Below are 23,568 nucleotides of genomic sequence, written 5' to 3'. Positions count from 1 at the left end.
CTCTGTTTTCAAAACAGACAGTTCTCCAATCCCACCTCTTTCTTTCGGAAATAAAACATTCATGTCTCTAGTAGCAAAAATGAGTGTCTGAGACGGATGACAGAGAGGGGAGCGGGGGCAGAGCTGTGGGCTGTTCCGGGCAGCCAGTCAGGGGTCCAGGGACCCCTTCCACCTTCGGCTCCCACTGCCTGGCTGGGATGCTCAGCACCACTTCTGGGTCCCAGCAGTGGATAAGGGGAAGAGAATGAGGGGGTAGGAACCATCACCTCCACTGGCAAGAGAAGCTACATGCTCTGAGGCTGGCAGTGAGGGGAGATGCGAGAATCTACTACCAAGGGGTGCTCAATGATGCACCAAAGCTGCCTGCTTCTGGAACCCTCCCTCCTGCTGGACTTGCTGTGTGTGATACAGTGCAATTAGGACCCTCCTGGCTGCAAGGACAGCAGCTCAGCTCCCACTGATTTGAGCAACAAAGGGGGATTCTGCAGGCTGATACACCTGACAGAATTGCTTAGCTGGGCATCAGGTACAGTGGGATGCAGACATATGGCATGGCCAATGTGGTGGTTTTTTTTTTTTAAACCCAAGCTGACTGCATTCTCAGATTCGCTGCTTCCTACATGGTGGGAGGGTGGCCACTTGGCTCCCAGAGTCTCCTACTTGTCCCAGTGCCCAGTGTGGCAGACAGGAACTGACGCTGACTGATTAGGGGTGTTCTCAGCAGGGCAGGTGGAGCACAAGGTGCCTTAGGGGAAAGCGGGTGTGGTGACAGATCTGGGAGGAAGAGTGCTGAGCAGGCAAACGCAGGCAGCGCCAAGTCAGGGATCCACAGGAGTACTCGCCCTTTTCTTGCTTGTGTGTCTGCCTGAGACAGAGACACAACAGACTGAGCTCCCACAACAGGCCAGTTCACTCCCCAGAGGCGTGTCACAATCAGACTGGGCCAAGCCAAAGCCAGGAGCTGGGAATTCAATCCCACGTGGGTGGCAGCAGCCCAATCCCCTGGAAGACATCACTGTGGTCTCCTAGGGTCTCCACCGGCAGGAGCCAGAGCTGGGTACAGAAAGACAGTCCCACGGGGAGACGAGGGCATCTGACCTGTGAGGTCAAACATGTGCCACCTCAGGAGGTTTTACATGCGGGACTTGATGTCCAGTTGCTAAATGGAGAGGGAATGGGAGGACAGAGACGGCAGTGGGGTGAGGAGGTAGAGATGAGTTTCAGCACACCGGGATGAGGGTATGGCTGGGCTCATGGCAGCACAGCAGGTGACAGTGGAGGCACAGTGCCAGAGCTCGGTGAGAGACACAACAGGTGGATTCTGCAGTAAGGGTCAGGGCTGTGGCCAGGGCAGCTAAGACAGGGAGCCTGGCAGATGGCCGGGTCCAGGGCAGACTGGAGGTCAGCTGTGGGTGAGGCTGAATTTGAAGCACTTCGGGCTAACCAGAAGGAAGAAGTATCTCTTTGGAATGTGGACTCCCACTCCTGGACACTCAACGAGACCTGAGGAGGATACGCAGAATGCTGTCTGCTTCTCACTGTAGAATGAGCTAGAACCCAGGGAGGCCTGCTCTCTCCCACCTCCCTCCCCTAGGAAAGACAGGGTTGGACCATATCACTGTGCTGTTTCCAAACATGGGTTCCTCAAACAGTCTGTGGCCCACCTGGTCCCTCTCTTGAGGCCAAGGGTCTCTTCCATACTCGGGTGGTCAGGAGCTGGAGTCTGGTTAGGGGGTGGGGAGGGCAGAGGATAACAGTCAAGCCACAGGGTCCCCGGCTCCAGGACCTGACTGTGCGGTTGTGGTGAGAAGGCAGGACAGCCACCAAGACGCAGGTGGCAGAGGCCGTAGTGGCTCAGAGGAGGTGGTGGGCAGGCAGGGCTGGTGGCATTGGGCTGACAGCTGGTGGCAGCTTCAATATTCCAGGCAAGCAGAGACTGCGACCTCAGGGGTGCCCTACCATTTTCACGGAATATTTTCTAACCTAGCCAGGATGTGTGGAGCTTTGCTGAGCCTCCCAGGTACCCCCAGGTCTTCAGTGGGCTCTCACGGCCCCACCTTTCCCTAACCACTGAAGGAAGAGGGAGCTGCCCCACCAGTGTGCTGCCCCGTGACCTCACCTGGGCAGCAGGCACTCCGCATCTATCCAGCAGGGATCTCTGCATGAGCGCACCTGGCGGAAAATGGGAGTTAAAAATTTCTTTATTGAGAAGTATGACAGAAAATAAAACATATTCCATCTGCTGGCTTTACTCCTCAGATGGCTGTGGTGGTCAGAGCTAGACCAGGCCAAAGCCAGGAACTTAGAACCGCATCCAGGTCTCTCATGTGTGTGCAGGAGCCCAAGCACTTGGACCATCTTCCACTGCTTCCCCAGGTGTGTTAGCAGGGAGTTGGGTCAGAAGCAGAGTAGCTGAGATTCACGACATCCCTCACATGGGATCCCCGTTGGGTCCCCCAAATGGAATTAAAAGATGCTTTTATTTTGGTGCAAAAAACCATGGAAATCCATGTATCCCTTTTATACTATAAGCATTTTCCATGAATTTTCTAAATTTCCCCTTGAGTGCATAGGTTTCAATGATCAGTGACCAAACTAAACTCGTTTTACAATTCCATTTTCCACGAACTTCTTGAAATACTCTGTGTGTGTCCCATCCCAAGCCTGTCCCTTCCCTCAAGGCAGCGAGGGCCAACAGTACCTAGTAGATGCCACATGTATGCACACACTTGGAGATGTTGGGGAGGGGCCCAGATGGTCTTCCGGCAGGAGAGCCAGAGGGAGTTGGGGGGGGGGGCGGCTTGCCCAGTATTTTACACAGAGGAAAGATACACAGGGTCTGTGTAAGGGAGGGGGCCTTTGTCCAGGTGCCAGGGAAGGGAGTGTGACAGGGCAGCCAGCCCAGCCTCAGCGGACCTGGAGCTGACAGGCCTCAAGCTGGTGAGCAAGCAGGGCAGTCAGCTTCCCATGCATTAGGCCCATGGCCCAGGCTGCTAATACCAATTGGACGTTCTGCTCCTGGGCCTGGTATCCACTTAGGCGTCGTTAATATTTCACACCGCAGAGCCTGGGGATCGATGTCTCCTCTCTAGCTAAATGCTGACGTCATTAAAGCTTTCACTGGGAACTGGCAAGATGCTCAGAAGAAGCAGGGGAAACTGAGGCACAGGAACCAGAATACGGGGACTGGTTTCAGGAGCACCTGCTTGGAGGTGTCACCTTGTCACCTTGCAAAGCTGGGCACACCCAGCCCTGAGGGCACATCACCAATGGAGGCAGTCAGAGCCACTGCCACAGACAAAACCTCCAGAGAGGTCCACTTACCATTGCCTGGAGAGGTTATCTACGACCTGGTTCTCAACCAGGCTTCAGCGTTGATCAGCCTGGGACACAGGCTACATGTGCAGCCCAGTAGTGCAGTGGGTAAAGTAGATGCCAGGAGGCTCTGTGGCCAGCCGGGACTTCTAAGCATTTTCTAAAAGTCTTAGCCTCTTGGATCAGTGGAGAGAGCCACCACCTCCCAAGCTGAAAAGCTGGGCACTTGTTTCCTAACAATATCACCAACGTTCAAACTTGTCACCAGTAAGGCTGGCAACAGCTGGGCGTCATGGCACAGTGGGCCTGGCAGATGGGGCTGGTGCCCGTTGTGAGATTTGCTTCCTCCACCTGTAAATCAGGGAGAGGCGTGGCGGGGAAGAGGTGGAAGAACATGGGGAGGAAGAGGGAGGTCCTTTACTGATTGGAAATAAACCTTATGGCTTAGCATGCACGTGCCAGTCCATTGGGCCTCCGGGAAGCCACCCGCTGCGGTTCCCCGCCTCGGGCCGGCCTCCAGCTCCACGCCTGGCACCAGAGTGTAGGCTCGGCTGAATGGGGAGCCGAGGATCCACCAGTGGAAGCTGCGATCGTTGGGGGCCCTAGGTCCAGGCACGCATCACACTTTCAGGTTCGGAAAACCTCCCTTTTCCCCAACACTGGGTGGGGTTGGGGCTCACTGCGCGATTCCCGCCCGTGCAAATCCGCGCCGGGCAGGGAAGCCGCACAGCGCGGCGCCCGCTGGAGGGCGGCAGAAGCCAGGGCGCTCGTCAGCCCTGCGGTTCCCCCACTCCAGGGCATCGCGGCTAGATCTCCGACTCCGCCCTGCCACGCCCCGTCCTCTCCTCCTCCTCTCTCCTTTCTCGCCGCGGCTTCCCTTTCTCAGCCTTGAAGCCCAGCAGGAAGAAAGCCGCCCGCAGGCTAATTAACACGCCCTTGGCCTGTCCGCGCCGAGCACTCTGCACACTCGCAGCTCGTCCGCACGGCCGGAAAGGCAGGCGTCGGACTTTCTTGGAGGAGGAGGAGGAGGAGACCGTGGGTCCGTGACTCCTGCAAGGTCACGCAGCAAAGTCGGCCCTTGAACTCCTTTCTGGAGGCTCCAATGCCAAAACCTGCACGTCCCTCCCCACCCCCATCTCCCCCAAGCCTAGAGCGCACAGAGCGCTCGAGAACTGGAGAACTTGGCAAACCAACTTCTCCACTTGGCAAAGGAGGGCCAGCCTACAGAGCCAAGTTGAGTCTCCGGCGGGGAGGAGGGGTTAGAGGGTCGCGCGGGAAACATCCCCGGGAGAGGGCTCCCCGCTCTTCCCGGAGCAGAGGCTGCGCGGTGGAGGGCGGAGGCCAGGCTCAGCTCCCTCGCGCTGGGAGGGTGGAACCCCCATTCCCGTCGGGGGCTGAGCGGCGCCATCCGCCCTCTCCGTCCCAGCCCCAGTTCCTCGCACCCTCCCAGCCACCCGGCCCCTACCGTGCCTGGGCGAACGCGCCGAGCGCAACCCTCCCGGGGGCTGCCTGAGGAGCGGTGGCCGAACGCCAGGTGCCGTCCCGGGCCGGACCGTGCGGGGCGGGGCCGCGGGTGCGGGGTAGGCGGAGGAGGACCGCAGGGAACGCCGCCCCCAGTGGTCGCCGAGCCTAGGCCAATGAGCGCGCGGGGAGCCGCGATGAAGGCAGGGGCGTCCGGGAGCACCTGGGACCCTCGTCGCCGTGCCCCCTTGGCCCCCGCGCCATCGGGGCAAGACAGGGGGAGACAGAGGCGCGACGCCTGCGCGAGGGCATGGAGGCACCCCCGGCCCACGCCGGCTGCCCGAGGTGCGCTCCGCGCCGCTGCCGCGCCTTGAAGTTTGCTGGCTGACTCGGAAAGTTGTGCTCCGGCTGGGGCTCGGCCCCGGCGCCGCTTCCAGTCTCCCGGACGGCTTTACTCTTACCGCCACCCGCCACCGCCGCCCTCCGCGGGGTCCCGGCTCCGCCAGCTCCCGCAGCCCCGCCTGCCCGGGGCATGTGAGCCACCGCCTCCCCCAGAGGCCGGGCGGGCTGCACCGGCCCGGGCGCCTCTCGTGGCAGCCTGCGCTCGGGCGAGGGGCGCGCCCCGGCCCCAGGCAGCCCGGTCGCCATGGGCATCCAGGGCATGGAGTTGTGCGCCATGGCCGTGGTCGTGCTGCTGTTCATCGCCGTCCTCAAACAGTTTGGCATCCTGGAACCCATGTCCATGGAAGGTATTGTGCGACCGACCACCTGCCTATCATTACCTTTCCCCCCAAGGGCTCGCACTCAGCGGGGAAGGGAGCAGCTCGCCCGAGTCTACCGGGTCTGGCGAGGTGCGGGCCCCTGGAGCCTGCCGCACCTCCAGGCTCTGTAGGGTTGGGCCTGGGTCTCAAGGGGTGGAGGGAGACAGCGGGCGGACGCTTGGGGGTGGCCTGAGTGAGGTGTCCGGTAACACCTTGAGCAGTATCTGGCCATCACAGGCCTGCAAGTCCGAGCTGCCTCCGGTGAGTGCAGAGAGCTTGGGCTGGAGGTGGTGCGGGGTAACAGTAGTCCATGCCCTGAAAGACCCTAAGCCCAGGGTGCCCTGTGGCTGCCAGTGATCTGAGATCACTGCCACGTGATGATGCAGCCCTGTTCGACCCCCACCCCACTCCATATCTAGTTCCTCTCTCCAGAGAAGGCTCAGGCCTATGGGATCTGTAACTAAATCCGCAGGCACCACATTGCAGTGCAATAAAATATTAACATAGCAGACAGGAGTGCTTTTAAAATCTGACCCCATTGGATCCTAGGACCCCTGCCTGTCCCCCCCCGCAGATGCCCTGGGATCTGCTCCCCACCCTCTGGACAAGTTGAGGAGGAAGAGCCCCTCCATGGCATACCTGGTTCTGAAGGGGGCCCCACTACCCCTTTCTCATTCTCCTCTGCACTGTAAGGGACCCTGTCATCTCTCGCCTGTGCCCGTCCCCTCTGCTGCCCTCTCTGTACTCCAGTGGGCATCCTGCCTGCCTGCCTGACCTTGCGAGCTAAAACCCAGAGGCCTGGAGGGAGAGGAGAGGAAGCACCTGTCTGTGGTTCTGAGAGCCCAGCAGCACCTGGAGGGCCCCTGTGCTAGGGCTGCTGAGGGCAGGAGGGTGTCCCGGGCCAGGGAGGCACCTTTGCCCTTATCATTGTGCCTCCAGAGATCAGGCTGGTCCTTAGCTGAAGTCCTTGGCCACCAGCCCCTCCGAAGCCAGCACTGGCTTCCTGGATGGCTTAGTCTGGGTGAGTTGTGGAGGCCCAGAAGCTTCGCTGCCACCCTAAGCTCTCCACTGCAGGTGAGGAGGGAAATGGCCCCAACTGGGCCTCTGCTGGGGTAGGGCGAGGGCATCTGGGACAGGGAGCTTGGTGGGCAACACTGCACAAGTATCTGCGATTGGCATGGTGAGAACTGAACCCCTGGCACATGCTATCCCTGCCTGGAGCTGGAGTGGATGTAGGGAGTTGGTGCCTAGGGAAGCCTTGGCCAGTCCGGTGCTCCTCTCTGTTTTGGGGTCCTTCTAGGGGCCAGGAACAGTGGCCAGGTGCTCTTTGTTTTGGCTGGGTGATCTTCCTAATTGAGCCTGCCTTACAGGACTGGGGCAGCCTGGGGTTTGATTTGCAGTGTTTGAAAAATGATTTTTTTACCCGAGTAGAGAATGTCCAAGACTGCAGGTGGTTTATTCAACCTGCTTCCAGCTCTAAGGAGTTTCTCTTTTCTGTTTGATTTTCTGTGTCCCTCAGTGTTCAAGGCTCTGACATGCCCGGGAAGGGGCGCACAGAAGTGTTAGAATCAGCCAGGTCTGACCCAAAGTCCTGTGACCCTCACAAACTGGCTATAAAACTGCTGTAACTGTTAAGTCTCAGTTTTACCCTCCATAAAATGGGCTCATAGTCACTCCTGTTCTAGCGCTATGGCAGACAGTAGCCCATCAGTTGGGTTCTTGAACAGCCTCAGCACCCTTCTCAGGGGCTGGTCCGTGTGCAGGCTTTACGAGCAGTGGCTCTGTCACCAGTGTGTGGCTACTCCTGACCACAGGCCCAAGTCACAGTTGAAAACGCTCCCTCCCGCGGCTCCCCAACACCTGTCTAGGTCTAAGTAGAGAAGCTGTTGGCTCAAGGCATGGATGTTGTGTGGGTGGGTGTTTACAGGGAGTGGTGCTGGCTGACGGCCTGCAAGTGCTGGTTGGGCTGGGCCATGGCATCTAGGAGACTGTGCCATGAGCCGTGGGGCTGTGGGCGTGAGCTTTCTCGTGGGCTGCTGTGGGCAGGCAAGGGGCAGTGCTCCCGGGCCCCTCTGAGCATGGTGGATGGGCCAGGGAGGTGTCTCTGCTCTCTGTGGTTCTCATCTGCAGAAGGCAAGAACCAGTTCCCCTGGGCACTGTTAGGGACTAATGGATCTCGGTTCTAGAGATGCAGCCTTCGTGAAGGCCTTCCTGTGGGTGTTCGTGTGTGTGTGATGGCCATGTGCACGGGGGAGGGGGGTCCTTGCTCCCCACACAAGCAGGCAGAGCCAGGGTGCCCAGACCACCAGGGCAGAGCCACTGGCACAGGGGTCAGGCCTGGCAGGAGGCTGGCCTGTCCCAGAGGATGCTAGGAAATGGGTGTTTTCTCCTTCCTTGCGAACAACCTTGCATGGGGTAATTGTGGGTGTAGGAACTGCCTCATGCGGGAAGAACACAAGAGCCCAGTGTCACTGGGCCTTCCTGGTTTGGGAGCCCTGGACCCCCCCCACCCCAGCACTGGGGCCAGGAGAGGCGGGGGCTGAGGTCTGCTTGCCAGGACTGTGGCTTCTCTGAGTGATGTGTAACACTCAGCGTTTGACGATGGAGTCTCCGTTGAGTCCCTGAAATTACAGGCAAGGCTGAGTGGTGGTTTTTCCCGCAATCCTGAAGCACAGTGGTTCTCCCAGGATGAGAGCTGGTGGATGGGGAGTGGGGGAACAGCAGGGCAGGGGTGTTCTGTTCCAACAGGTTCAAGGTCGGGAGCCTCTGTGGCTCTACACTGAGCCACTGAGCATGTGGTGAATGCCAGGCCCCAGCAAGGTCTTCATCCGCGTTTGTCCTGCACTTGAGTTTTCTTTTGTTCTTTGTAAAGAGTTACATATTTGAAAGGTAAAGAGGGGTGGGGAGGAAAGGAGAGATCAGCCATGCACTGGCTCACTCTGCAAATGGCTGCAGTGACTCGGGGGAGGGGAGACTGAATCAGACTAAAGCCAGGAGCAGGAACTCCATCCAGGTCTCCCTGTGGGTGGCAGGGTCCAAGTGCACTGCTCTTGCAGTGCCTTCCCCAGGCACATGAGCAAGGAGCTGGATCGGAAGTGGAGACTCAAACAGGTGTTCTGATGTGGAATGCTGGTGTTGTCAGTGGAAGCTGGGCTCTTTCTGTGCCATGCAGCGGCCTCCACTTGAGTTTCCCCCACAGCCCCATCTCTGCCGAAAAGCACCGGGTGTCTTAGTTGCTTTCTTGGATTGTGACCAGCTGTTGCCAGATGTTAGCCACCAAAGCAGTGATTTTGCCTGTGCACTGTGGCAGCCCTGGACCTGGAGCAGTGTGCCTGCGGCTCAGGGAGGAGTCTGGGTGCCCTAGGAGAACCAGGTCCACCTCATGCCCACTCTGCTCCAGCCTTTGCTGAATCCGAGGCTGGGTCCTGGGAGAGCTGCTGACTGTAGTGCAAAGAAGTGACCGTGAGATGCAGAGGCTGGGAAGGGGAGGTGTGGCAGCTGTGAGAGGGGCTAAGTGTCGCTGGGGCAGAGTGAGTGAGGAGCCCTAGTGAGAGAGGTGGCAGAGGGGCACTGCTGGGTTGCGGGGGGGCAGTGCTGGTCTTCCCCATATCACGTTATCATCATCTGGGGAGTTTTGACAAAACACCTGCCATGTCTACTCCAGGCCCCCAAATCCTGGATCTGTGGGTGTAACTCAAACAATGTGGTGTTTAGGTTTTTTATTTGCAAATTTTAGCTACTTATTTGAAAGACAGAGCAATGAGACAGAGGGAGGAAGGAAGGAGGAGGAAGAGGAGGGGAGAAAGATGCCTTCCATTTGCTGGTTCCCTCTCTAAATGGCTGCAGTGACTGGGACTGGGCATGGCCAAAGCCAAGAGCCAGGGCTCCATCTGGATCTCCCATGTGGGTGCAGGGGCCCAAGTACTTGAACCATCCTCTACTGCTACCCCAGGTGCATTAGCAGGGAGCTGGGTTAGAAGCAGAGCAGCCAGGGCTTAAGCCAGTGCTTTGATATGCAATGCCAGCATGCAGGCAACAACTTAGCTTATTGCACTACAATGCCAGCCCCAGGGAGAATTTTTTTTTAAAGATTTATTTTAGTTTTATTGGGAATGCAGATATACAGAGAGGAGGAGACACAGAGAAGATCCTCCGTCTGATGGTTCACTCACCAAGCGGCCAGAGTGGCCAAAACTGAGCTCTGATCCAAAACCGGGAGCTAGGTGCCTCTTCCGGGTCTCCCACACGGGTGCAGGGTCCCAAGGCTTTGGGCCATACTCTACTGCTTTCCTAGGTCACAAGCAGGGAGCTGGATGGGAAATGGGGCTGCCGGGATTAGAGCCGGTGCCCATAAGGGATCCGGGCCCATTCAAGGCAAGGACTTTAGCCACTAGACTACTGCGCTAGGCCCAATTATTTTATTTTATTTTATTTTATTTATTTATTTATTTTTGTAATTCTGCCCTCGATCTCCCAGGGACTGGTGTTGTGGTATAGCAGGTTCTCGTCAGGACAGCCCTGCTTCCAATCTAGCATTCTAAAGGGCCTGGGAGAACAGCAATTGATGGCCCAAGTTATTGGACCTCTGCCACCCATGTGGGAGACCAATTCCTAGCTCCTGGTTTTGGCTTAACTAGACTGTCTTTTTGGCCTAACTAGAAGATCTTCCCGTCTTTCCCTCTCCCTCTGTTGCCTTGTCTTTAAGTAACACATAAATCTTTAAATACATGCATGATGCTTCATATGTGCATTTATTCAGGAGGTAGAGTATCTCCTGTCTGCTGGTTCACTCCGCACCTGCCCACAATAACCAGGAATGGACTGGGCTGAAGCTGGGAGCCTAAAGTTTAATCCAGCTCTCCCATGGGGCCGGTGGAAGCCTACCACCTGAGCTGTCACCACTGCCTGCCGAGGTCTATGTTAGCAGGAAGCTGGAATCAGGAGCCAGAGCCAGGGATCAAATCCACATACTCCAGGTGGGATTCTGGCTTTTTAGAAATATTTATGTACTTTTTATTTGAGAGATATATTTACAGAGAGAAGGAGAGAAAAGAGAAAGATCTTCCATCTTCTCGCTCATCCCCCTCCCTCATCGTCAATGGCTGCGATGGCTAGAGCTGAGCCAATCTGAAGCCAGGAGTTTCTTCCTGGTCTCCTGCATTGGATGTAGGGTCCCAAGGGCCTAAGCCATCTTCCACTGCTTTCCCAGACCATAAGCAGGGAGCAAAACAGAAAAGATTGAAACCGATATCCATATGGGATGTCAGCACTTACAGGTGGAGAATTAGCCTGTTCAGCCCCTTCACTGGCCCTAATTCTAGCTTCTTAACCACAGAGACTCATGGCTGGGAGTGGGTGCAGGCCAGGGATGCTGTACATAGCTTCTACCACAAAGGGGTCTGTGATCCCAATGCCACAAGGTACGGAGGGAGCCAGTGCCAGAAGGAGCACTGGCCAGGGCTGGCAGTTGCTTCACTGCTCCCGCCAGAGCTCTTCCCCAGCTGTGAGTTCAGAGCTTGCTTCTCCCACAGCTGACCCTGGCCCTCTCCACTCCCTGTCCCTGCAGGTATTAGATGATGCCCAGCAGACTAGGCCATCTCTGTGAAAGACAGGGAGGTGCAAGCTTTACAGTGAACCGAACCCAGCCCAGCCCAGCAAACTGTGCTGACAACATGCAAGTTATCCACCAGTGCCGGCATGCACTTATTGGGCATCTGTTGTGTGCCAAGCAGGATGATGAGGCTACTCCAGGATGCACAGAGGTTCTTGGGCACTGGGACGATGCCCTGCTCGAGGAGGCCCCTGTGGCTGGGATGGGGACTGAGAGACTCAGTTATGGTGGCTGGAGTCTTAGAGGGAAAAGACAACAGGTGCGAGGTGCCAGGTGGAGGAGCAGATGCCTGTGTTGCCAGCACCCAGACTCGGGTGCCAGCAGCCTGATACACCAGCCCCGCTCCTCCCTCGCAGGAGATGCCCAGACATACTGCAGTTCCCTCTCTGTCCCCAGGAGCCAGGCCTGTAAAGGGAACCCTGAAGGCCTTGGCTGGGAGCTGGCTGAGAAGCCCACTGCTATTTCTCTTTCTCTATGATGCTGATGACAAGGACAGGGGCCAGCACCTGGTGAACATTCTCTCTGCCAGGTATTCTGTGTACAGCCAGATTTGTGTGAAGATGCTAAGCCTCAGGGAGGCTACGTGGCTCCTCCACTGTTGCCCAGCAGGAGAGTGGAGACCGGGGCTTTCCAAATGCCAGCATGCCTGCCTCAGCTGTGTCTCTAACTGAAGGGCTCACAGGACCCCTGGATGCAGCCACGTGGGCCCCAGCCTCTTACAGGACAGGTGCCTGGAGCCCACAGTGATGACAGCATCCTGGGTCCTAATCCCAAGCTGGCAAAATCCCCCTGCTGGTGCTGTTAGAAAGGTGTGGTGTACGCGGAGCTTGGGAAATGCCACCAGGGTGGCCCCCAAAGCTCCCCTCAGTGAGCACCTGCTGTATCTCGGCTTGGTGGGATATGGGTTTGAAGCCATGACTCCCAAGCCCCTGAAGGTGGGTCACACACAGAGGGAGACTGTTACAGCCCACGAAGAAAGCCAAGGTTATCGTCTGTCAGGCTACAGTACAAGTTAGGGACAGCCAACTTTGAACCCTGAAGAAGTGCTCTCTCTTCATCTCTGTCACTCTGCTTTTTAAATACATGAACCTAAAAAAGGGGACAGGCATTTGACACAGCTCCTAGGACATTGCTTCGATGCCCACTGCTTGGAGTGCCTGAGCTTGATGCCCTGCTCTGCTTCCTAACCCGCTTCCTGCTTGTGCACAGCCTGGGAGGCAGCAGGTCATGTACCACATGTACTCAGATCTGTGCCGCCCACCTGAGTGACCGGTCTCCTGGCTCTGTCCCTGCTGAAGTCTCCAAAGTAGCAAGTCGGGAGAGACCAACAATAAGCCGGTTGTCCCGGTCTCCTCGAGCCACATTGCAGACAGGCTTACACCCGGAAACTGGGCTTTCTCTCGGTTCTGGAAGCTGCACCACTTCTCGCTCCACCTTCACATGGTGCAGGCTAAGTGTGCACACACAGAGGGAGTAACAACTCTCGTCCTCTCCCTTAACATGTACTGTAGGGGTAGAACCTCACCCCTGTGACTCCGCTAATAGACGCAGTCACACTTGAAGGATGGACTGGCAGGGGCTAAGTTAGAAGCAGCGATATTGGTAAGGAGAGGTGATGGAGTTGCGAGAGGCCAGGAGAGGGCCAGGCTTAGGGGACGCCCAGCAGCTCAGTCGGGACGTGTTTTCATGGACACTTCCCAGGCATCTAAGGGCGGGTGAACAGTGCACAGGTTGGTGTGGAGCTCTTGGGACGACTAATCCACGTCTGCCAACCAAGCCTGGCTGCATCAGTAGCCCTGGAATTCTCCGTTTCATGTTTGCTGTCATTATCCTCACGCACCTGTTTCACTGCCAGTGTCTTCCCACACCTCCATCTGTGCTCGTTGGCCTTTTGGTCTGTTCACTCACATCCCTTGGCTATTTCTCTTGGTATTTTCTTCTTGTTTCCTAAGCATCTGGTGTTTAACCCAGACTTCTCCAACACCTCCCCACTGCCACCTCCACCCCTTGCTCTTAGTCTCTCTTGCTCTGGGAAACCAGTCTTAAACACTTCAATTAACTGCTAATAAACACAAATATGTATTATATGTATCTTATAAATAAATTGCAAAAAAACAGTGGAATGAAAACCAGTGAGTCATTCTATGATTTTATATATATATATATATATATATATATATATATATATATATATGACCAAGTTAGTCTTAGCTGTGCATTTTATTTTTTAAAAAATGGTAGTATATGGTTTCTTGGGGCTGGTGTTTCATTCAACGCCCATTCAGACCCATTCAGATAACCTTGTGCTGTTGTGGCTTCACTGCTGTGTGACGTTTGGTCAGGTGTCCACTCATGATACATTCACCTGCCATGTCAGCGGGAGCTATTGATGCTGTAGAGTGCTCCAGTGATTTTGCTTGTATGTATCTCTGGAGAACCTGGGCTTAGCGTATGTACCTGAGAATTGCTGACTCCCAGGCCCAGTGCTAGTTTCATGCCAAGTGTTCATTTTGTACAACTTACGCATCCATCTGAAACATGACGATGGTTTCCTCAGTGGTTATACCAGTCTACACCTTGGCCAGTGTTGTTTGTTTGTTTGTTTAACTTAGTGGTTAAGATGCTCATGTGCCACACCAGAGTGCCAGAATTTAATGGCCAGCTCTGGCTTCTAATTACAGCTTCCTGCCAACTCAGACCCTGAGAGGTAGTGGCATCGGCTCAATTCATTGGGTTCCTGCCACCCATGCGGGAGTGCTAGATCCCATTTCCAGCCAGCTTCCAGAATCAGCACTGGCCCAGCCTGACTTTTGCAGACATCTCAAAAGTGAACCACCAGTTGGGAGCTCTGTCTTTTGTTCTCAAATGCATAAATAAAAATGTTTAAAACAGAGCTACTATGGATCCACTTCCTCTCCCAAGTTTAACATTGTCAGACTTTTTGTTGCTGTTGTCATTGTCATTGCTGTTATTTCTTGCTAGTCCAGGAGATGTTGCCTTCTCATCATAAGTTGTATTCTTTTTCTCCGTATTCCTGACATTGTGCCATCTTTCATGGCCACTTATCTCTTGGTGTCTTTGGGGATGGATCCAGGACTCCCTGCAGCTACTTGAATCTACAGAGATGCAAAACTGTTCCATAGAATGGCACAACATTTGAATCAAACCTAGCCACCCCCTCCCGTGCACTCCAAGGGCTCTCTAGCCCACTTGCCACACCTGATCCGCTTTCACAGCTGTGTAAATAGCTGTTGTGTTAGCTGGGGGATAATGACAGGATATGTTCAGGACTGATGCAGCTGTGTTTTGCGAACGTTTTCCATGCCCAGTGGTGAGGCCACAGGTGCAGAGTCAGGATACGATGGCCCGATGGCCCGCTGTATGCATGCCCCTCTCCAGACCCCTCTTTGAATGGGTCTCTGTGGCAGGCGTTTCTCCTCCATCATTTGCAAACCATGTACCCCATCTCTTCCCATTCAACAGCCAGTCTGCCAGTCTCTAATACTTCCATTTTGGTTTAATAGAAATGATCGATTTTTTTTTCCCCTTTGTGGTTTGAGCTTTTGGAGTTTTCATGAATCTGCACTCCTAGATTAACAACAGCTGTCTTACGTCCCGCGTGACCTGATGGCTTACCGTTCAGATTGGAGACATCAGGCTGGCAGGCACCCATGCTTGCCTGTCAGGTGGAAGAGAGTCTAGGTGTGTGTCCCTTCTGTGGTGATCTGGTTTCCAAACAATCTGACCTTTCAGTTATGTCTTTTGTGTAATTTCCTTCTACACCTCACATTCTTGAGCTCACAGATCTGTTTGTTCTTTCTTTTTGTTTTTTTAAGATTTACTTATTTTATTGGAAAGTCAGATAATATAGAGAGGAGGAGAGACAGAGAGGAAGATCTTCTATCCGATGATTCACTCCCCAAGTGAGCGCAACAGGCGATGCTATGCCAATCCAGAAGCCAGGACCCAGGAACTTCTTCCGGGTATCCCACACGGGTGCAGGGTCCCAAAGCTTTGGGCCATCCTTGACTGCTTTTCCAGGCCACAAGCAGGGAGCTGGATGGGAAGTGGAGCTGCTGGGATTAGAACCAGCGTTCATATGGGATCCCGATGTGTGTTCAAGGTGAGGACTTTAGCCAATAGGCCACGCCGCCCTGCCCCAGATCTGTTTCTTCTTGTAGCCAACATTTTTATTATGGTGATTGTGTAAAGTGTATAGCAAATGAGAGGGAAAACTCTGTTCTCCCTGTTTAGATTTTTATGTGGCTTTGTTATTCCTGTGTATATAAAGGTACTTCAAAAATATGGAAAAATGGAATTAAAAGATAAGCTGACTTTAGTGCACAGAAATTTCAAAGTTTATGTATAATTTTTAATGTGTATTTAACATGAAGTTTTTGAAAACTTTTTGAATATTTATCAAAGTTCTCAAAACTCCAGCTTGGATGTTTAACTTGAGGCTTGCACTGAATTAACTTAGAGATTCCTCGGGGCAGTGATGGCATCTTCATGATCTGATGCAGGCCCATCTAGGATGGAACGTGTCGGTTTCAGATTCTCTTTCTACACAGTGAGTTTGGATTAATGCTAGATATGTTTTTGTTTTATCCATAGTAGTAGTCATGCTAATGTATTCTTACTGTATTTCCTTGGTGGCTGTTGCTGGTGTAAAGAATTGCCCTTGATGTTCACATATTAATCTTGTGTCTGGCAGCCTTCCTGGACTTAGGCAATGGTTGAGTCCTCTGGTCCTCATGAGGAGCCCATCCTGTAAATAATGTACTTAAATAATAAAAATTTATCCTCTACTTTCCAATTTGTTTAATTATCTTTTTTTTTAAAAAATGTGTAATTGGCAGGTAGAGTGACCCAGAGAGAGGGAGAGACAGAGATCCTCCATCTGCTGCTTCACTCCCCAGATGGCTGTAATGGCCAGGCTGAAGCCGGGAGCCTGGAACTCCTTCCAGCTTCCCTGCAGAGGTGGCAGTGGCTCAAGTGCTTGGGACATCTGCTGCCTTCCCAAGCACAGCAGCAGGGAGCTGAAGCAGAGCAGCTGGGGTGCAAACTGGCAGTGACCGTTCGATGATGCGATGCCAGTGTCAGAGGCAGTGGCTTAACCCACCTGGCAACAGTGCCAACCCCTTCCCATTTTCACACTGTTATTATTTTCCCTGAATTTCCTTATTGCCTTGACAGGACATTGATGAGTGGTGATTGGTCTCAATCTTAAAGAGAATATATCTGTATTTTTGCCCTTTTCTCTAATATCTCCTGTAAATTTTGCTGTGAACAAACAGGTCATTTAAAAATATACATATCAGGGCCCGGCGCGGTGGCTCAAGTGGTTAAAGGTCCTCGCCTCGCACGCCCGGGATCCCATATGGGCACCGGTTCTAATCCCGGCAGCCCCGCTTCCCTTCCAGCTCCCTGCCTGTGGCCCGGGAAAGCAGTCAAGGACGGCCCAAAGCCTTGGGAGCCTGCACCCGCGTGGGAGACCCGGAAGAGGCTCCTGGCTTCGGATTGGCATAGTATCGGCCCGTTGCGCTCACTTGGGGAGTGAATCATCGGACGGAAGATCTTCCTCTCTGTCTCTCCTCTCTGTATATCCGCCTTTCCAATGAAAAAATAATTAAAAAAAAAATATATATATATACATATCAAAAAAGAAAAAAAATAAAATATACATGTCATCAAGCTAAAGAAGTTCTGTTTGATTGCTAATTTGCTGAGAAAATTTTTTTTAAAGATTTATTTATTCTTCCTGAAAAGGCAGATTTACAGAAAAGAGAGAGAGAAAGATCTTTCATTTGCTGGTTCACTCTTCAAATGGCCTCGACAGCCAGAGCTGAGTAGATCCGAAGGCAGAAGCCAGGAGTTTCTTCTCGTTCTCCCACATGGGTACAGGGTCGCAAGGTATTTGGGCCATTCTCAGCTGCTTTAGGAACTAGCGCAGCCAGGACATAATAAGATGCTTGCACTTGCAGGGGGAGGATTAACCAATTGTGCCATTGTGCCAGGTCTTGCCGAAAACTTTTGTTTTCATATTTCCTTTATAAATCGTTGAGGCAGTTTATCAAATGTCTTTTTCTGAATGAAGATGGCTGTGACTTTCTGTCCTATACTCTTCCAGATAAAACCCTTTTGGTCTTGATATACTTTTTAAAATGCATTTAGATCATTTGACAAGTGCTTGCTTTTGGGTTTTGTATCTATGTCTAAAAATGAACATATGACTTTTGCTCTGGTAATGTCTTTATGGGGTTTGGGGGGGTCACAGTCACTCTGCTGGGCGCTGGTGCTGTGACTCAGAAGGTGAAGCTACTGCTTGTGAGGCCAGCATGCCATATCAGAGCCCTGATCCCAGTCCTGGCTGCTCCACTTCCAGTACAGCTCCCTGTTCATGCAGCTGGAAATGGTGAATTTCAGACTTGGGAGACCAGATGGAGTTTCACTTGGTTCTTTGTAAAATTGTTTTGTTTTTTTCTATGACAACTGTACCCACCTGTTACTGGTTTTCTTCCTTGAATTATTTCAACATATTGACAATAGTTCTTTTAAAGTTCTTTTGTAATAGTTATAGTAATTATCCTGCTGAGTTTACTTGTCCTATCAATTCCTTTATGTCTTGGACAGGGTTGCATTTTCCTGATTCTTCTCATACCTTTTTTTTTTTAAAGATTTATTTTTATGATTTTTTTATTGGAAAGGCAGATATACAGAGAGGAGAGACAGAGAGGAAGATCTTCCATCCGATGATTCACTCCCCAAGTGAGCGCAACGGGCCGATACTATGCCAATCCGAAGCCAGGAGCCTCTTCCGGGTCTCCCACGCGGGTGCAGGGTCCCAAAGCTTTGGGCCGTCCTCGACTGCTTTCCCAGGCCACAAGCAGGGAGCTGGAAGGGAAGCGGGGCTGCCAGGATTAGAACCGGCGCCCATATGGGATCCCGGGCGTGCAAGGCGAGGACCTTTAACCACTTGCACCACCGCGCCGGGCCCTCTTCTCATACCTTTATATATTCATATATATATATATATATATATATATACACATATATGATGTCATGATTGGTTCTATTATTAATTTAAATGCTATTGAATTTTAGTTTGTCTGGTAGTTAAGTTACTGTTGTAGCCACTTATCTTCATTAGCATTTATTTTAGATTTTACCAGGACAGGTTTGTTTTGGTTTTGCCCTTGGTTCTAAAGCGTGTGCTCACCTGAGGATCTGGTCCTTCTAAAGTGTCTCCTTTCTGGAATTTCCACTAAACTCTAGATCATCTCCCCTGGCTGGACCCGCTCTCCAATGTTCCCCATCACCGCATGAATTCCGTTGTGTCTTTGCGGGTGCCCGGTCCCTATCTGCTCCCCAGCTCCTATCAGCTGCTGTCTGCTGAGTGCCAAGCAGTCCGTCACTGAACAAGGGGCTTGGTGGCTGTTGCTGGGGGAAGAGAGTCGCCGTTGATGTTCACGTATTAATCTTGTCTGGCAGCCTTTGTGGACTCAGGCTTTGGTTGAGTCCTCTGGTCCTCCAAAGGAGCCCAACCTCTAAGTAATGTACTTAAAAATATTATTTATTTAAGTCAACACAGCCCCAAGGGGAACCCACAGAGACCTCAGGGCCCATGTTTTGTGTGAGTCATTTCTCTCCAGGATCCTGCTTTGAACATTCCACCTGCCTCAGCAGCCTCAAGCCCTTGCCAGTTCAGTAAGATTACTGTGTCCTGGCTTCTATCCTGCCCACTTGCTGAGTCCAGATGGGAAAGAGCCTCAGAGCTTACTCAGTGCCATTCCCTTACTTCCAAGACTGCAGCCCCATGACACAGTTCAAAGCCTGACAACACTTACTTCACCCAATTATTTCATCATTATTATTATTATTACGATTTGTTTTTATTGGAAAGGCAGATTTGCAGAGAAAAGAAGAAACAGAGAAAAACATCCCCCATTACTGGTCCACTCCCCAAGTGATTGCAACAGCCAGAGCTGAATCAATTCAAAGCCAGGAGCCAAGAGCCTGCTTCAGGTCTCCCACACAGGTACAGGGTTCCAAGGCTTTGGGCCATCCTCTGCTGTTTTCCCAGGCCACAAGCAGGGAGCTGGATGGGAAGTGGAGCAGCCAGGACATGGACTGGCGCCTCCATGGCATCCCAGCACCTGCAAGGGGAGGATGGGACAACTGAGCCATCACATCAGACCCTTGCCTTCACCTAATTCTTCCAGGTTCAGAGTTGCTTGCAGCGGAAAGGTACACCTGACTTTATCTTAGGCTTGGAAGCACAAGTCTAATTGGTATGTTTCCTTTTTGTTTGTCTAATTTGCATACAATGTAATACACAGATGTTTACTGTATGGTTCGGTGAGCTTTGACGATGATGGTATGCACCCTTAGTACCACCACCTCCTGTGTACTGCTTTCTGTCACAGTGCATTAGCCCTGGCTGCTCTAGAACTTGGCATAAATGGAATCAGGCATATCAACTCGAGAACATCCAACATTTTGATTAGCATACTTTTGAAAGGTGCCTGTGTGGTCACATATCCAATAGTTCATCCTTTTATTTCTAATGGAGGACAGTATTTCACTATATAAATGTGCCACAGATTGCGTTTCTGTTGAATTGGGCGGTCTGCAGTCTGGGATTGTTATGGTAAAGCTGCTGCAACTACTCTCGTAAGAACATGTTTGTGGTCGTCTTTTCTAGACACAACGCCCTGGGGTTTGGTTTATGTTGTGAACTGCCCAGGCAGTTCTGAGGAGTGTCTGTACCACTGCACGTGTTCCCCAGCAATACACGAGAATGTCTGTTCCTGCACATCCTTATGACATTTGGTGCTCAGTGATGGGTGCTTTTTATCTTGCATGGGGATCACTTGCATTCTCTGATGATTACCGTGCTTATTTCCTGTGCTTAGTAATCTTTTGCATGTGTGGTGAGAGAAATGTCTTGTCTTTTGCCTGTTAAAAAAAAAAAGTTTTAGCCCTATTGAGTTGTAGAAGTTCATCCTAAGTTCTGGAAATGAGTCTTTGTGTAAGGATTCAGGATAGGTTACCTCAGCCTGTCCTTTGCCTGTTGAATTTCTTAATGACTTGGCCAGTTTTTCTTTGTTTTCTTTTTCATTGACTTCTTGTATGCCTTTTTTTCTAGTTACTTAGACTTCATTTACCCTGCTTTTTTCTAGATTCTGAGAATCCCAGATCTGGAAACTTTGTCATTATTAGTTTCACTCCTATTTTATTTTTTAATAAAGAAATTTGAGGCTATAAATTTTTCTCTTTTCACAGTTTTACCTGCATCCAACAAATTGTTGATGTGTTCTCATTATTGACCAATTAAAAATATTGTAAAATTTAACTTTGAAATTTCTCTTCTGTGACTGGTGGGTTCATTAGAAGCAATACTGTCTCATGTTCAAGTATCTGAGATTTTTCTAAACACCTTGCTTTGAATTTTAACGCCATTATGATCAAATTCAGTTTTATGTTCAAGTGTCTGGGTCGCTTTGGTAACCACAGGAGGTGTTATTGAAAAGAACGTGGATTCTATTTTTATCAATTAATAGAATATCTTACCCTACAGTCATCTAGCCTATGTATTCAGGGAATCGTTTCTGGACAGAGCATCTAGTTAAGTATGTCTGTCTAAGGTCAGCCTCATAATTGAAGGTGGCACCTTATTGTTACCACCTGCCCACGCTGCTGTGGTGTCCGTGTGACCCACTGCATGGCTGTCCCTTGGATGCATCCTCCATGCCTCACATGTCTGAGTTACCTCTAAGGTCCTGCCCTGAAAGTACTGTTGCTGGCACCATCCCTAGAGGCCTCTTTGCTTGGGCAGAATCTACATGGAATGTTTACCCGGAGGGGAATCTCTGGCAGACTTAGCCTACTTCATTTGACTAAGGATGGCCAAATTGAACAGTGTCCACAGAATGATGGGAATGTTCCAGAAGGCTGGGGGCGGGAACAGGGGGAGTGCAGGGAGGAGAAGAGGAAGGGAAGAGATGCTGGAGCCGCCTGCTTGACTAGGTGACAGGTGTTGGGAGCGCTGCCCAGGTGGAAAGGTAGGCCCTCGCAAGGAACAGCGACAGAGACAGAGGGAAGGCGAATGTCCTGACTGGAGGCAGGTGAGAGGTCCCGTGTGGCCCAAAAATGTCTTCCCTTGCTATGTCTTCTCAGTGACACTAACAGCGACCAAGGGTAACAATGGGGGAAGGGATTCTGGAAGCTTAAAGAGGATGTGTAATAGCTGCCTGCTGGGCAGCGTCAGTGAAGTAGGCAACATGAGTGGTGGCCGCCACTCCCTCAAGAGAGGCCCAGTGCAGTGGCCTGGCGGCTAAAGTCCTCTTCTTGAACATGCCGGGATCCCTTATGGGTGCCAGTTCTAATCCCAGCAGCTCCACTTTCCATCCAGCTCCCTGCTTGTGGCCTGGGAAAGCAGTGGAGGACAGCCCAAGGCTTTGGGACCCTGCACCCACATGGGAGACCTGGAGGAGGTTCCTGGCTTCTGGCTTTGGTTTGACACAGCACCAGCCGTTGCGCTCACTTGGGGAGTGAATCATCGGATGGAGGATCTTCCTGTCTTTCCTCCTCTCTGTATTTCCGACTTTGTAGTAAAAATAAATAAATCTTTTTTTTAAAAAATCATAAAATAAAATAAGTAAGATCACCAGCACCTCGCCTCCTCCCAGTGGGAACAAGGCTAGCTTTCACTGTAAGAACTGAATCCTGCCAGTCACGTGAACAGCCCCTTGCACCATGGCCCAGCCCTCACCCAGCACTTGCCTATTCCTCAGAGAGGTTGCAGGGCCTTGGCCCTCACCCTCCTGGGTCTGTGTCCCCCCTCCAGACAGCAGCGACAGTGAGCTGGAGCTGTCCACCGTGCGCCACCAGCCGGAAGGGCTGGACCAGCTGCAGGCACAGACCAAGTTCACGAAGAAGGAGCTGCAGTCTCTCTACAGGGGCTTCAAGAATGTGAGTCCCCCTCCTCCCCGCCATGCCACTCCCAAGGCCCCTGGGCAGCCTGTCCCTGCCTGACTCCAGCAGGAGTGACCTTCTAGAAAATAGAACCTTCTAGAAACATCTTCACAGCACAGCAAGTATCCCAGCTGGCAGGATGTGACCCTGGTTGTCAGTCCGTTTTGTCAAGGCCCCCCCCCCTTCCCTTCTTTGCATCCTCCCTTCCCCAACCAGTCTGGTCCTGGTAAGAGGGTGTGGGGAGACCAGTGCCCGCTCCTGCTTCTCTTCCACCCCCACCCAGACCTCCCCAGTCAGGGCGTGGACTTGGGGGTGGCCGAGGTGCTGAGGGAGACCACCTCCTGCTGCAGGAGTGTCCCACGGGCCTGGTGGACGAAGACACCTTCAAGCTCATCTACTCACAGTTCTTCCCCCAGGGAGGTGAGTGTAAGCCCCGCCCTTGCCACCCCCACTCCTCCGGAGCCCCGCCCCTCCATCATAGGGCGGAGCCTGCATCCATCTTTTCAGCCGGCCCCACCTCCCTTGCCTGCCAGAGCCTGTAGTGGGTGGAGGCTGCCTGGACACACCCCAATGGGTCAGCCTGGGTTGGAGGGAAAGCCCAGCAGCCAGGTGGCCCCTCACAAACCCCAGCCCTCACCTGGCTTTCCACAGATGCTACCACCTATGCGCACTTCCTCTTCAATGCCTTTGACGCCGATGGCAACGGGGCCATCCGCTTTGAGGTAGGTGCCCAAGGACTCCTTGCTCCAGGCCCTGGCCCCTGTGACCTGCAGGTGATCTCCCTGTTCCCAGGGCTGCGGGATTCAAAAGTGATGGTCCTAGGCCAGGGCTAGTAGGGTGGTAGGTTTTGTGATTGAGTCACCTTGCTGGCAGCCAGCTCTTCCATCCCCGGAGTGTGCACCAGGTTCTGTCTGGCCATACTGGGTCAGAGGTGACCTGGCGTTGAACTTGCATTTTAAAAGGGGGCAGACTCTGTGGAATTTCAAGCCCCTAGGTTCAGAACAGGCCAGAAACATTCAGAAACCGCTCCCCCAGCCTTTGTGGACCCCTAGGAATTGGGGAGGAAAGGTCATTCCAGCTGGGTCCTGGTCAGGAAGCCTGGTGTTCCCCACTGTGGGGAAACAGAGGCTAGCATACACACACATACATACACAGCCTCTGCACGCAGGGTGCCTTGCCTGAGCTGTGTGCTGGCTGTGGTTGGCATCATGGGCTCCTCCCAGGCCTGGCCACACAGGATCACTTGCGAGAGGCCCCATCTGTGGAGCCCAGGTCCCTAAAAATAGCCACAGGCACAAAACTGAAACCTCTTCAGAGAGGAAAACCTCGCTGAGAGGCAGGCCTGATCGATAACCAGCCCAGGGCCAAGGGCGGCTGTGGCTGGCCTGCTCAGAAAGCCCTGGACACATGGGGGTAATAATAACTCATCGATGTGGTGGTTGG

At 52.7% G+C, this 23,568-nt stretch overlaps 1 protein-coding gene across 3 annotated transcripts in view; it reads left to right on the top strand.

The window, feature by feature from the left end:
• Window positions 1–23,568, top strand: part of KCNIP3 (potassium voltage-gated channel interacting protein 3) — a 67,314-nt gene that overhangs the window by 34,996 nt on the left and 8,750 nt on the right. For 2 of the 3 annotated variants that reach the window (XM_040994063.1, XM_040994064.1), the window contains exons 3-5: window positions 21,998–22,122; window positions 22,476–22,545; window positions 22,777–22,847. In XM_040994063.1, coding sequence (XP_040849997.1) covers window positions 21,998–22,122; window positions 22,476–22,545; window positions 22,777–22,847 — 266 coding nt within the window. Of the gene's footprint in view, window positions 1–5,422; window positions 5,526–21,997; window positions 22,123–22,475; window positions 22,546–22,776; window positions 22,848–23,568 lie in introns of those variants that run through there. The other variant, XM_040994066.1, reaches the window with a different exon arrangement.

Source organism: Ochotona curzoniae, unplaced genomic scaffold, assembly GCF_017591425.1.
Source record: "Ochotona curzoniae isolate NIBS_2020 unplaced genomic scaffold, NIBS_Ocur_1.0 contig_883, whole genome shotgun sequence".
NCBI classification, from domain to species: Eukaryota; Metazoa; Chordata; class Mammalia; order Lagomorpha; family Ochotonidae; genus Ochotona; species Ochotona curzoniae.
The sequence above is the reverse complement of the archived record's forward strand: the minus strand, read 5'-3'. Positions and strand labels throughout refer to the sequence as shown.